The sequence below is a fragment of the Siphateles boraxobius genome, unplaced genomic scaffold (genome assembly GCF_051911475.1).
Source record: "Siphateles boraxobius isolate OS27281-9 unplaced genomic scaffold, OSU_SipBor_1 164, whole genome shotgun sequence".
In the NCBI taxonomy this organism is placed as follows: Eukaryota; Metazoa; Chordata; class Actinopteri; order Cypriniformes; family Leuciscidae; genus Siphateles; species Siphateles boraxobius.
Window position 1 is genome coordinate 1,775,371 of NW_027508771.1, and position 14,630 is coordinate 1,790,000.

Sequence of the window (14,630 nt, forward strand, 5' to 3'; positions counted from 1 at the left end):
ATATGACATTATTTTTTGATCTAACGAGCATCTGGTTTGGCGATTCAAAAACGGACTGTAGCTACGTCGTGCTTATTGTTTTTTTCTTCTTCCAATTAGACTAGGCTACTATGTTAAAAAAAAAAAAAAAAGCGACGAAAACATGTTACTTGTTCAATTAATAAACAGTTTGTTTGGTGACAAATCGCTAAAGATGAAATTGGCCTCCCTTTCTGTCATTGTAATTGTGCGTTTTATTTATTTATTTTGTTTTATAAATTTTTTTGACCGATATTCGACTTCTGCTCCTCTAATGTCGAATGGCATTTTTGGCACAAATTCACATCCCTACGCGAGGCGAACTATTCTCGAAGACTTACTTTTAGTCATTATTTGGGTAGCACACATATTCTGAATTCCTTCGGCAGAATTCAAATGAGCCATTTTAATCTAGATTAATCTCACTGGAATCTTGGAATTAATCTAGATTAATCTAGATTAAAATGACACACCCTTCTGCTGTTTTTTTGTCATGTAAAAAATTAAACTAATTATATTTAAATAAAATTAAATGATATGAAAACCTTTGCACCTTCAATGTAAAAATAACAATCTATGCAATATCACTGACAACCAAAGTAACATTTCAGAGAAAAAAAGATACAAATAAAAACAGACTTCTTATATCCACTGTATGTTTATATTCACAAAGTTATACACGTTCACCAAACATGTTCATTTGTTTCTGTTAACAGCATCAGTGTGTGTCACACGTCATGGCTGGACTGATCTGTAAAGCTCTTGCTATCTATAACTCTCTAGACATTCAAACAACATGTGACCTCTTGTCTTTTGTGCCGAATTCAAAGGCAGAACCATAAAGAGTGAATCATGCAACAATGGAGATGCTGACCAGACACTGAATTCTTATGCTATGTCTGCATTCGTTCATTGCTTTTAATGGTTCCAGCCAGCTGTAAATTTTGATTAAAGGCAGCCAAATTGTATGTCAACTTATAATATGATTAATTATATGTGTTAAAAACCTTCAGAATGAAGTAACAGATTTATCTAATTTAACATTAAAGCTGTGTGATTCTAAAGACGAGATGGAGCTGCAATCATCAGTATGATAATGATGAAAGTCCTTCTTAACGTCTTAAGAAGACATAAATTACATTTATTTATAGATAAAATCAACTGATTATTTGCATGTTGAAAATTATCACTGAAGCAAATTATAATGTATTCGATGTTTAAATACTTTCAGAATTCAACAGATTCAAAATATAAGATTAATTGCTATTGAATTACTATAAAAAATTCAGATGATTCATTCTCAATGAGTAATTTAATGAGGGCTGTCAATTGAATCTTTTATGTTGATTGTGATGAAGTGTATTTAAATGGCAATATATTTGTTTATTTCTGTATAATTGATCATAAACTGATCATTGATCTACTCTCTAGCAATCCATTGTACAACCTACTCTCATTGGAAATACTTGACTCTGGCTACATTTCTGTAAAAATTACAATTTGCTGCACTTTTCAGGTGACGTCCACAAGAGGCGCTATAAGCGATATCATTTATTGTTGATGTTTATTTGTAAAAGTAATAGTAGTTTTTTAGATATTAACATGTTTCTTCTTCTCCATTAGGTTTTCTCCAGCTCCCCGTGAGTAGAAGTGTCTCTCGTTTTCCTGATCCGCTCTGTCATGATGTCACGGTACCATCAGCATTTTGAGCGTGATTTCCGTGGCGTGTGGGAGCGGAGGGAGTGTTGCATCACCAACAGCAGCTGTGGCGGCACCGTTAATGGCTGTGTCTCCACGTCTGCCTCTTCCGTCCCCAACAGCGGCAACAACCGTCCCGGCCTCCTTCCCCTGCCCGTCATCCCCTCGCTGCTGCCCACCCCGGTCACCGGGACAACCAGCACGTCCAATAGCGAGCTGACCTGCAAGCGCTTAGCTCCCACCTGCACGACCTCCACAACAAAGGTAGGACTGAACACACCTGTGGGTGCTGTCTCATGCTGCGTTTACTCGCCGTAGTTTCATTCCAAACTGCTATCATTTTCTTTTCTTTTTTTGAAACACAATAGAGAAATGTTCAGGCTTCAATGGTAATTCACACTGCAAAGGACTATAACTGTCCATGAAAGTATCCATATGGCTCATGTAGGGTTTGGTTCTGTGGTTAAGTTTGAACTATACTGTTATAGTTTTTTATTATAGTTTTTATCTTTCTGTTTTCATTTTAATTTTTTTTAGTGAAGTTTTAGTAATTTTGTTGTGTTTTTGCCATTTTTATTAGATTTATATTTTTGTTTTAAAAATGTCTATTTAGTTTTTTATTAAATAGATTAAAAAAATCTAATAAATCTTTTGTAATAAGAAGGGGAAAGTGTAGGTAAGGGGGAGGCCATATGACCAAATTCTTATTTCACAATATGAGAATTGTTATTTCACGATAACGATATGTATCACAATATCGTTTTTTTGTGTTATTTTATCTAATTTCTGTTATAAAAAAAGCAAATTACAAGCAATGGTACAATTATAATATAAAAAAGAATTAAACAAATTAAGCTTTTCAGGTACAACTTTTTTATGTTCAAAATTTACAAAATGTATACGCAAGTACATCATGAATCCATTTTCCAAACTGTGTTTTTGTCTTTTCCTGAATCACTACGGTACACCTATAATAAGTGTTTATAATCTGACTATTTTAGACTGGTACGAGTCTTACCACTGCGGAGTTGCCCAGTACCCGCTTGACTCGTCATAGACATAAACAGAGAGAAGTAGCTCCAGTTACAATGTTCTTCCTTAAGACTCATGTAGTTTTGTTCATTGTTCAACCTCTAGAGCGCCAAAAGTTATGGACTGCAGCTTTAACATGTAATTAGAATTATTACAAACATGTAATAATCAAATGTAAAAATAAAATACTGCATAGTCTTCCCTGTATGAATTAAATTTAAATGTATTCTTATTAAAGCTAAAAAAAGTTATTCAGTCAATAGTGGTGATTACATTAATGACACAGAGCAGCAGGGAGGTATATTAGGCTGCTGTCAACTCATGGATCATTATAATTCTAAACATCTGGTTTACACCCAACGGTTCACTTTCGCTTGAGACATAACCGGCTGTGTTTACATGAATATTCTACAAGATGGGCATTTTGACATGATTGCGTTAGTAATGACCATTCAAACCCAATAAGGCATGAAAGAGAACTGAATTCACGATTGTATGCTGAGAGACACGGCTTTTTGTGCATGCTCTTAACGCTATGTGTCAGTCAGCGCATGCACCGCATTGAGTTCTTTTTCACTGCTTATTGTGCTTAATAACACCTTTCAAAATCGAGCACATCACATCACGATCGCCTACTGAGAGAGGCAGCATTCAGTGCTCGTGCCAGTATGCACGAGTACCACACAGAGTTCCTTAGTTTTCATAATATATTGCGCTTCATGTATTTCATCACTCTGAAGTGTCAATAGTGCTATATATTTATAAACCGTGATATACACGATATATCAATACCTCTAACAATAGACATTTTATGTCGTGGTAACGATAAATATCGTCATACCGCCCAGCCCTAGAATGGGATTTGCATTTAGCTTTGTTTTTCCTTGTGTATGGATGGACCCCTTCAAAAGCAACTGTTGATGGTCACATCAAGTTTGAGAGCTTTGCGGCATCATTACGTGCCACATGTGTTTGTTGTTCCCACTCTCAGTGAAAAAAGAGATTAAAGTATGTGCAGTGGCTGATCTTAGGGTAAATTTTTCAGTCATCCATCATGAAAGCCCTTCAGCCACCCCCACCACCGGATCTCTACAAGCCGTCTCTGATAACGAATAGCAAGGCTGCTTATTGATCTGTGTCACGAAGAAACTCCCGCTACCTGCTTTCATATTGCTGGCAGGGTGGGGGAAAGAATAAAGCAATCTTAGATTTAGAAACGTCTACACTGGGGAAAATTTGGGGTCAAAAGCAATATGCCTGTGCATCTTTCATTCCACATTTAAAGGCTTCTTTATGTCAAAAGCTGGACATTTTATTATTATAAGTATCGGCATTTTGGCTTCACACGTTTGTTTTCAGAGTTCAGCAGTGTTATGAGCATCAAATAATTGAGTGTGCGCTGAAGTAATTTGTTTGCATATTAAGTTACGAATCTCAATGAGAAGATTGGCTTTGTGGCCTTTTTGTCTTGATCCTGCGAAGAAATTCGCTTATCTTGTGATGCAGATAAATTCTGTCAAATGATTCAAAAGGATAAATTTTGTCGCATTCAGGCTCATTAAAATGCAAAAAGTGTCGGTGAAACTACTTTAAAACTTTGCTACAAGCTAATTATATTGCAAATAAGTTAATACAGTATGGCTTTTCTGTTGGTTAAAGTATCTAATATACTACTACTAAAAAGTTATTTAATGGAGCAGTCTCTTTAAAAAAATAACAATTTGTTAGACAATATAATATTGTATAATCAGAGAAGCATTTTTTTGTTCATTCATTCATGTATTTATTTTTATTCATTTTTATTATATATTTATTTTGTATGATTAATTTTTTTTATTTAATTATTTTAAAAATGATTATCTCAAATATGGTGACTCAATTAAGTTACCATTGCTGAATTAATTCTCAATGAAACTAGAAAGCAACGATTTACATTTACGTTGGAACTGACCGACGAATTGGGGATCGCTTTGAGAGACCAATCTACTTTGAGTCTAACTAAACGAGCCAATGAACATTGGCCTGCGAGATTTGCACCTGATGCTCCGCCCCGCAGCATGGACATAAATACAGAAGCTGATGCATTGCATATTTGCCTTTAGCTTTGGAGCCGAGCGCTTCTGCTCTGCAATTCTTCTGACAGTGTGTTCTATGAGAGCCATTGTTCTTCAGGGAAGAGGACATCACACAAGGAGGAGTCCCTTAGCCTATTCCCCGATCTAGTTCCTCTTCTGTTGGCCACCAGAAAAGGGCTAATAGGGGCTACTAAGGGCTACTCCTCGGGCCCCTCACTCCTCTAGCATACTGCAAACCGTGGGAGGAGCGCGCTGGTCCTTCTCATGGAGTACCAGTCGTTTCCTTTGGGGCTCAGCTGGATCACCCGATGCCAATCACTTCATCGAGAGGTGAGCTTGAGTCCTAAGTAAAGTGCGCTGTGCACAAGCAACCTTTCGTTGTAATAAATCTTAACCTGTTAAGCTGCAAGCCCACTTTTGAAAAATCCCCAGAAATGACATACCCAAACTGAAACAGATACAGTTCATGAACCCTTTGCACTAAAAGCACAAGTATGATCTCATTTGAAAGCTGACACCTGGTAGTTTATTGTAAATGTAGAATTAATAATTGTCATAATGATTTTTTTTTTAAAATAGCTTCAAAGTTTTGTAAAGTTATTAGAAATTTATTTTTATGAAAACATCTTCATGAAAATAAAATTGAAGTTGGTCCTGGATCAATCTAGAAATGCACTTCAGCTAAAGCCATATGTGTGACCATTTTATATTTAAAATCTGAAAATGATAAGTCTAAAACTCTGTATTTAGTTAAATGTTTTTCAAGATCATGTCAAATTACTTTATTTTGATTAGACTCTAAAATGCAAACTGATGTTTAGTCATCTTCTGAGTCATCTATTCAGTCTATTGTCTCTATTGTTTTGTGGTGCAAACGAGCCCCATTCAGTGTCATTCTCCCCTGCACACATTTACACCTCTCCAGAGTTATTGCTCTTATTATGCATTTCTTTTGTCTGCATTATAGCTTCTAACGACTGGCTATTCACAGGTTATTCATAGGGTTTCAAACCCTAATTTCTTTTATCAAAGTTCTCACTAAATATTTGAAACTCGTATCAAATGCACTGAAACATTTCAGTAATCATTCCTATTTAGAAAAAAACCATAAAACAATAACTGCTGGTGGCAGATGCACCTGGGCTAGCCTGCATGTTAGCTTAGCACACCATCAATACACGACCATTTATGAGATTAAAATCATGTTTGTGCTCCAAACTTACTTTATAACGCAAGCCGAGTGTTTTGAATAATCTTCTGTGATCTAATATTTGGCTTCAGATAAAAAAAATCCGACAGAAAATTTATTATTTATAGTGTTCTGCACGATGATGAAATCTATATCGATTAGCATTACATTATAAATATAATCTATTATTATGAAATACTTGGCATGGCCTGAAGAACTCAGGTAACTCAAATATCGTTGCAATCATGTTTATTGTCTTCAAAACATCTTTATCTGCATGTTACAGCGATCTCTGTCAGTTACTTTCTGTATTAGTGACGTCTGGAATGTCACATGACTATGGGTCTTCTTCATGATCCATATATGGACTATTATTGTGCATATAGCGCCCTCAGGCTATTGGTATGAATTGAAAACACAGCACATCTCAGTAAGAAGCGATCATTATTACATCGACGTATTTGGGTATAAATTCAATAAATATTATTCCTGTCTATAGAAATATGATGTGAATCTATGAGAATATATCCATATTTCTCTAAGTCTGCACATTTTTGAGCTAAAGCCCTGAGGGACGTTGTTTTGTGAATCGCTGTCATGACGACAGCACGGAGTGTTTTTTATGAATGGACCAGCTGACGATCATAATTCATATTAAAGGTATCGACTAGGGTTGGGCGGTATTTCGGTAATATCGTATACCGCGGGGTCTTAAAATAGCAACGGTATCAGTTTCAATACCGTCATTACCGGCACTTATATATAATAAATAAATATAATTTATTCAATGCCTAAAAATGCTTATGTAGTTGTCATCAAGTGACAGTGTGGAGGAGAGAGAGAGAGAGAGAAGGGAGAGGCGGTAAATACTGACTAGGCAATTTGTAAATGTTGCAATAAAAAAGGTGACCGCAAGAGATGGAAACACCTCTAACCTAATGTCGCATCTCCGAAACAACCACCCACTCAGTGCTGCGAGGATGCATTTTGCCCCGAGTTCATTAAATAAGCCCATTCGTTTATATTTGTTAAAATATTATATTGTTATTTTTTTTTTACGTTGATAATGAAAACTGAACAGCACGAGTAAGATGGGATGCATCGGGAGTCAGTCATTGACCACTTAATTAAGGTTCATTTTGTAAAAGGCCTTTCTTTAAAGTGAATTTCGTTTTGTATAAATTGTATCCTAATTTTAATATTTTTTTTTTTTATCAACCAATAATAAATAAGAATCAAATATAGCAGACAACATAATCATGACATGATCGTGCGCTGGCGCGCCGCGGTCACTTGCATTGAAATCTCATCATAAATTAACCGAAACTCAGTGTATGTCTCACAGACATGAAAGATATCTAAATAAAGCTTGAAATTTCATTAAACGAAACAATTCAAAATGAAAAGAAATTGGCCACTCGCTGATTATTTAATCCATGATGTGCATTTCTCTCTATGCGCGTTCTATACGGAAATGGCGATCATCAAATTAAACGAAACTATTCCAAACGAAAAGAAATCGGCTAGCCTACTCTCTGATTATTTAATCCATGATGTGCATTTCTCTCTATCGTTCACTATGGAGATGGCGATTCGTCAATTTCTTTAAACGAAACAATTCAAAAGGAAAAGAAATATAGGCAGCATACTCTCGGATTAATCCAGGATGTGCATTTCTCTCTATACGCGCGTTCACTACGGAGATATCAATCATCAATTTCTTTAAACGAAACAATTCAAAACAAAAAGTAAAAGGCTAGCCTATACCTTCTGATTATGTAATCCATGATTTGCATTTCTCTCTATATATGCGCGTCCACTAGGAGATGGCGATCGTCAACTTAATCTTTGCAGCACTGACAGAAAAGTTGTATTAATAAAAATCAATGGACGCGTGTCACCGGATTTACAAATGCACTTCTGGCTTGTTGCTTGTTAATTTAATTTAAATGAATTAATAAAATGAATACAATTGTCATAATTAAAATAATTAAATATTATTAATTGTCCCATTTTTGCTCATTTATAAATAGTATTTATATCTACCACCCCCTGAGCACCTGGGTTAAACAATTATTTGGCGCCACCATATTATAACGGCCCACGTATTAAAAATAGTCGAGTCTAAATAGGGCTCCGGCTCATATTACATTTAATGCCGTCAACAGGGATCAGACACAACGTGCACGGGTTGGCCTTGATTTTTTTTTGTGTGTTTTTTATGCCCGATCTGGTATTCAGTTTCTGAACGGTGTAGACACAAGCCAACAGTTTGGTGACGCTGTCTGAGCCTTATGTCATAATTTTTAATTAGTCACGGTAATACCGTATACCCCGGTAAAATAGGGAGGAGGTTTGACGGTATCAAAATTTGGATACCGCCCAAGCCTAGTATCGACTCATTTTTTCATTTCATAACTCCTGACACAAATTAAGACATAACTGTCACTTATGTTGTAATGTTGTACAAAAATGTTGTAATGCAAGATTTCGTTTAAGAATGAATTAATCTATGCCTCTACGTTCCCGTTTTTTTGAGAACTTGTGAAATAATAAAGTAATGACACCTCCAGTATGCTTTGTCGGCACACAAAGCTGCAATTGTGGGGCATGTTCTGGGAACCATATTTCAATAATAACACATCGGAAAATGTTGTAATGCAAGATTTCGTTTAAGAATGAATAAATCTATGCCTCTACGTTCCCGTTTTTTTGAGAACTTCTGAAATACTAAAGTAATGACACCTCCAGTTTGCTTCGTCGGCACACAAGGTTGCAATGGTGGGGCATGTTCTGGGTACCATATTTCAATAATAACACATCAGAAAATGTTGTAATGCGAGATTTCGTTTAAGAATGAATTAATCTATGCCTCTACGTTCCCGTTTTTTTTAGAACTTCTGAAATTCTAAAGTAATGACACCTCAAGTATGCTTCGTCGGCACATAAAGTTGCAATGGTGGGGCATGTTCTGGGTACCATATTTCAATAATAACACATCAGGAAATGTTGTAATGCAAGATTTCGTTTAAGAATGAATTAATCTATGCCTCTACGTTCCCGTTTTTTTGAGAACTTGTGAAATAATAAAGTAATGACAACTCCAGTATGCTTTGTCGGCACACAAAGCTGCAATGGTGGGTCATGTTCTGGGAACCATATTTCAACAATAACACATCAGAAAATGTTGTAATGCAAGATTTTGTTTAAGAATGAATTAATCTATGCCTCTACGTGTCACACTACTGCAAGGATGAAGACAGAGAGAATGGCGTTAACAGGTTTTATTTTAGACACTGTATGCAACTCCTGAATACAGGAATGAGCTTCGAGATCCACACAGGGAACACAGGGAGAAGACTTGAACTTGAGTCCGTCTTGTAGATACTGGAAATAGCTGACCACTGGAATCCTGATTGAGATCCGCGAATTCCACTGTAGAACACAGAGAGGCGGTTTGGAGAATCCCGGGGAACCACCGCACACAGAGGCTGCTTGGAATATACACACACACTGGGAGGTTAGTGTAGAAGGACAATACTTGCGTAGATATATTGAGGATACTGGAACCAGACCGAAGGGTTTAGGAACCGGAGACTCACTGGCATCGAAAGACGAGACCTGACAATGAGCTGTAGACTGACTGGGGTTTATATGCAGAGCTGGCGTAGTGATTGAAGTGATGAGGGTGCAGGTGAGGTGAATCAGAATTCCGGTGATTGCGATCGGGACCAGGTGTGTTGGGTTGAAGCTGGCTGGGGTGTGTCGTTGGGTGAATCCGTGACAGTACCCCCCCCCCCCCCCCTCCACGGCCAGCTCCTGAGGGCCGTAGACCCCGACGACGAGGGCGACCTCGTGGACGGGGGCCTGGACGATCCGGGTGGTCACGGTGGAAGTCCTGGAGGAGCGTGGGGTCCAAGATGTTGTCCCGATGGACCCAACAGTGTTCCTCAGGTCCAAACCCCTCCCAGTCCACGAGGTACTGCAGCTGGCCCCCCCCGTCGTCGAGAATCCAAGATGGTGCGGACCTGGTATACGGCTTCGTCTGTGGGGTCCACTGGAGGAGGAGGGGGTACTTCGCCAGCTTCAGCTTCTGTGGAAGGGGAAGAGAGAGGTGCAGTGTAGGGTTTTAATAAGGAAACATGGAAGGTGGGTGCAATCCGGTAGTGATGGGGTAGTGCAAGTCGATACGTGACGTCATTGACCTGCCTCAGCACCGCGAATGGACCTATGAACCTGGGACTCAGTTTATGGGAGGGCAGTCGGAGGCGAATATCCCTGGTGGAGAGCCACACCAGCTGACCAGGAGTGTAGTGGGGTGTGGGTCCTCGACGTACATCGGCCTGTTCTTGGAACCTCCGTACAGCCCCTTGTAGGTGGACGTGGGCTGAGTCCCAGACCCTCTCACTCTCGGTGAACCAGTGCTGGACCGCTGGAACGTCCGATGGTTCGCCTGTCCATGGGAACAGAGGTGGTTGGTATCCCAGAACGCATTGGAACGGCGTCAAGCCTGTAGATGTTTGGCGTAGAGAGTTCTGGGCATACTCTGCCCATGGGAGGTACTGGTCCCAGCGGTCCTGTGCGTCATGGCAGTAGGTTCTCAGGTATCTCCCGATCTCCTGGATCTTACGCTCCGCTTGGCCGTTGGATTGAGGGTGGTACCCCGACGTAGGGCTGACCGATACTCCTAGAAGCTTAAAGAACGATTTCCAGACTCTTGATATGAACTGTGGTCCCCGATCCGATACTATGTCCTCTGGGATTCCGAAGTGGCGGAAAATCTCGGTGAATAACATCTCTGCTGTCTTGAAGGCTGTGGGGAGTCCGGAGAGGGATATCAATTTACAGGACTTGGAAAATCTGTCAACGACCACTAGAATGCAGGTCTTGGAGTTGGACGATGGTAGATCGGTAACAAAATCCACGGCGAGATGGGACCAGGGTCTGTTCGGAATTGGTAGGGGCATGAGCTTCCCTTCTGGGAGACGTCGAGGTACCTTGGCCATAGCACAAGCGGTGCACCCCTGCACGTATCGGGAGATATCCTGGGCCATGCCGGGCCACCAGTAGCGCTGTTGGAGAAGTGAGAGGGTTTGTTGGCTGCCTGGGTGTCCAGAGCCCGGAGAGGTGTGTACAGAGTCCATGAGGTGAAGGCGGAAGTTGGTAGGTACGAAAACCCTCCCCTCAGGACCCCCCGGCGGAGCAGGTTCGGTAAGGGTGGCGTCGGCAATGAGTTTGTCGATGTTCCACTGGATGGGACTGACAAACATGGCTGGAGGGAGTATGGTTTCGTTGATTTCTGTGGAGGTTTCGGATTGATGGAGGCGTGATAGAGCGTCTGCTTTGAGATTCTTGGAACCCGGGCGGTAGGTAACTGTGAAATTAAAGCGTGTGAAAAAGAGAGCCCACCGAGCCTGGCGAGGATTTAATCTTCTGGCCTCCTGGAGATACTCAAGGTTGCGGTGGTCTGTAATTACTTGAAATGGGTGGTTGGCTCCCTCCAACCAGTGTCTCCACTCCTCTAAAGCTAATTTAACAGCCAAGAGTTCTCGATTACCGACATCATAATTCTGCTCTGCCGGGGACATCTTGCGTGAAAAGAAGGCGCATGGATGGAGTCGTGGAGGGGTCCCCTGCAGCTGTGACAGAACAGCTCGAACTCCGTTGGTGGACGCATCCACTTCCACTATGAACGGGAGATCAGGGTTGGGATGACACAGCGTAGGAGCAGAACAGAAGGCTTTCTTCAAACCCTCAAAGGCCTCGGAAGCTTCAGCAGACCAGGTTAACCGTGTGGTACCCTTCTTCAGCATGGAAGTTACTGGAGCGCAGATCTTACTATAATCGCGGATGAACCGACGATAGAAATTGGCAAAGCCAAGAAAAAGTTGCAGCTCCTTCAGGGACTGGGGTTTAGGCCAGTTGATCACCGCTTCTACCTTATTTAGATCCATAGAAATGCCGTCCGGCTGAATCACGTACCCCAGGAAGTGCATGGATTCTTGATGGAACTCGCATTTTTCTAACTTCAGGTACAGTTGGTACTCACGGAGGCGTTTAAGGACTTGCTTCACCTGTAGTACATGTTCATCGAGTTTGGAGGAGTAGATTAGGATGTCATCAATGTAGATGACCACAAACCGATGGAGCATGTCTCGGAATATCTCGTTCATGAAGCCCTGGAAGACTGCTGGACTATTCGACAGCCCGAACGGCATAACCCGATATTCATAGTGCCCAGCAGGAGTGATAAAGGCAGTCTTCCACTCATCGCCTTCACGTACACGAACCAGGTTGTAAGCACTTCTCAAATCGAGTTTGGTGAAGACCCATGCTGAACGTAGCTGTTCCAGAGCCGAAGGTACCAAGGGCAGTGGATATCTGTACTTGATGGTAGAAGCATTAAGGATGCGGTAATCAATGCATGGGCGCAGTCCTCCGTCCTTTTTCCCGACGAAGAAGAAGCTCAAGGCGGCAGGGGACGTAGAAGGTCGAATGTATCCTTGGCGTAAGGCTTCCTCCACATACTCCTCCATGGCCTTCTGCTCCGGGGTGGACAACGGGTAGATCTTCCCATGCGGTAGAGTGGCCCCAGGCAGCAGGTCAATAGCACAGTCCCATGGCCGGTGAGGTGGTAGAGTGGTGGCGAGTTGTTTACTAAACACGTCCTGGAAGGCCCGGTATTCCGGAGGGATCTGGTGGGAAGACTCGGTGACTGGACTTTCGACGGAGGTTGAACCCAGGACTGCTGAGACCGCGGATATGGCGGATGAGGATTGTTTCTTGACAGGACGTAGACAATGCTTTTTACAGTGATCACTCCAACGACTTACTTCTCCAGAAGTCCAGCAGATGTCAGGCGAGTGTTGAGTAAGCCACGGGCGTCCCAGGACGATATCTGCAGTGGAGCCCCCAGTACCAGTAAAGAGCATCTTTCTTGGTGAAGACAACCGATGGACAGGTGTAATTCGGGACTGCAGTGCTGAATACTTCTTTTACAAAGGGGTTTTCCAAGGATGGAGTGTATATTCAGTGGTTGATTTAATCGTCGACGGGGGGTTTGCAAACGGTTGAGTAGAGAAGCTGAAATTAAGTTCCCCGCCGCGCCGGAGTCAATCAGAGATTTCGCTGGAATAGAGTGTTTCAGATATGTTATTAAGACTGGAGTTTGTTTTAGGTTTAACACTGGAAATGGTAGATCTACAGTACTCACCGCCGAACGGCTGGGACGGAAGGGACATTCGACACGATAATGTCCAGAAGCACCACAGTAGAGACATAGATTATTAGTTCGACGTCGGTTACGTTCAGATGTAGTTAAACGTCCTGTATCGACTTCCATTGGCTCGGGTACTGGAGGGCTTAAGGACGAGGAGATACGAGTACGAGCAGGGAGATTAGACAAACATGCAGTGCGACGTTGGTCTATGAGGATCGAGTGTTGGATGAGTTTTTCAATCCCAATGGTGTCATCATAGATGGCCAATTGTAGCCCGACATCTGGGTTGAGTCCTTGACGATAAGCGCTCATAAAAGCGATTTCGTTCCATCCGCTGCTTGCCGTGATCGTCCGAAACTTCAAAGCGTATTCTGAAACAGAGGAGGTGCCTTGTCGTAGGCGAAGCAGCTGATCATGAACGGAGATAGCACTAGAAGTTTGAGCGAATACAGTGTGAAAATGTTCAAAGAATCCATTTAAAGTCTGTAATGCGGGTGCATTGGATTCCCAGAGAGCTTGAGCCCAGTTTAATGCGCGACCCAAGAGCAGAGAAATTATAAAAGCAATTTTGGCTCTTTCTGAAATAAACTGAGCAGCGTTTACCTCCAAGTAAAGTTTGCATTGAAGAAGAAATCTGTTGCAATCCTCACCGCCTGCATATGAAGCTGGTTTGGCCATGGGACTTACTGAGGCAGGTCGGTAGTTCTGAAGAGCGTGACGGAATTCAATGAGGGTTTCTTGAAGTGATTGTTGCGGAGCGACGGCTGCATTAGCAGAGGCATCCATCAGCAGCTGGGGTGCGGCGGCACCCCGAGGGGCTTCGGTGGATGCAGCGTGGATCTCAGAAGCAGAGGAAGCTTGCATGGTGTGTGGTCAGGTCTTCTGTCACACTACTGCAAGGATGAAGACACAGAATATGGCGTTAACAGGTTTTATTTTAGACACTGTATGCAACTCCTGAATACAGGAATGAGCTTCGAGATCCACACAGGGAACACAGGGAGAAGACTTGAACTTGAGTCCGTCATGTAGATACTGGAAATAGCTGACCACTGGAATCCTGATTGAGATCCGCGAATTCCACTGTAGAACACAGAGAGGCGGTTTGGAGAATCCCGGGGAACCACCGCACACAGAGGCTGCTTGGAATATACACACACACTGGGAGGTTAGTGTAGAAGGACAATACTTGCGTAGATATATTGAGGATACTGGAACCAGACCGAAGGGTTTAGGAACCGGAGAGTCACTGGCATCGAAAGACGAGACCTGACAATGAGCTGTAGACTGACTGGGGTTTATATGCAGAGCTGGCGTGGTGAGTGAAGTGATGAGGGTGCAGGTGAGGTGAATCAGAATTCTGGTGATTGCGATCGGGACCAGGTGTGTTGGGTTGAAG

At 41.7% G+C, this 14,630-nt stretch overlaps 1 protein-coding gene across 1 annotated transcript in view; it reads left to right on the top strand.

The window, feature by feature from the left end:
• Nucleotides 1–14,630, top strand: part of LOC143740068 (kelch-like protein 29) — a 462,524-nt gene that overhangs the window by 170,104 nt on the left and 277,790 nt on the right. Inside the window, exon 3 of the mRNA XM_077232146.1 lies at nt 1,642–1,980. Coding sequence (XP_077088261.1) covers nt 1,699–1,980 — 282 coding nt within the window. The 5' untranslated portion in view covers nt 1,642–1,698. The remainder of the gene's footprint in view (nt 1–1,641; nt 1,981–14,630) is intronic.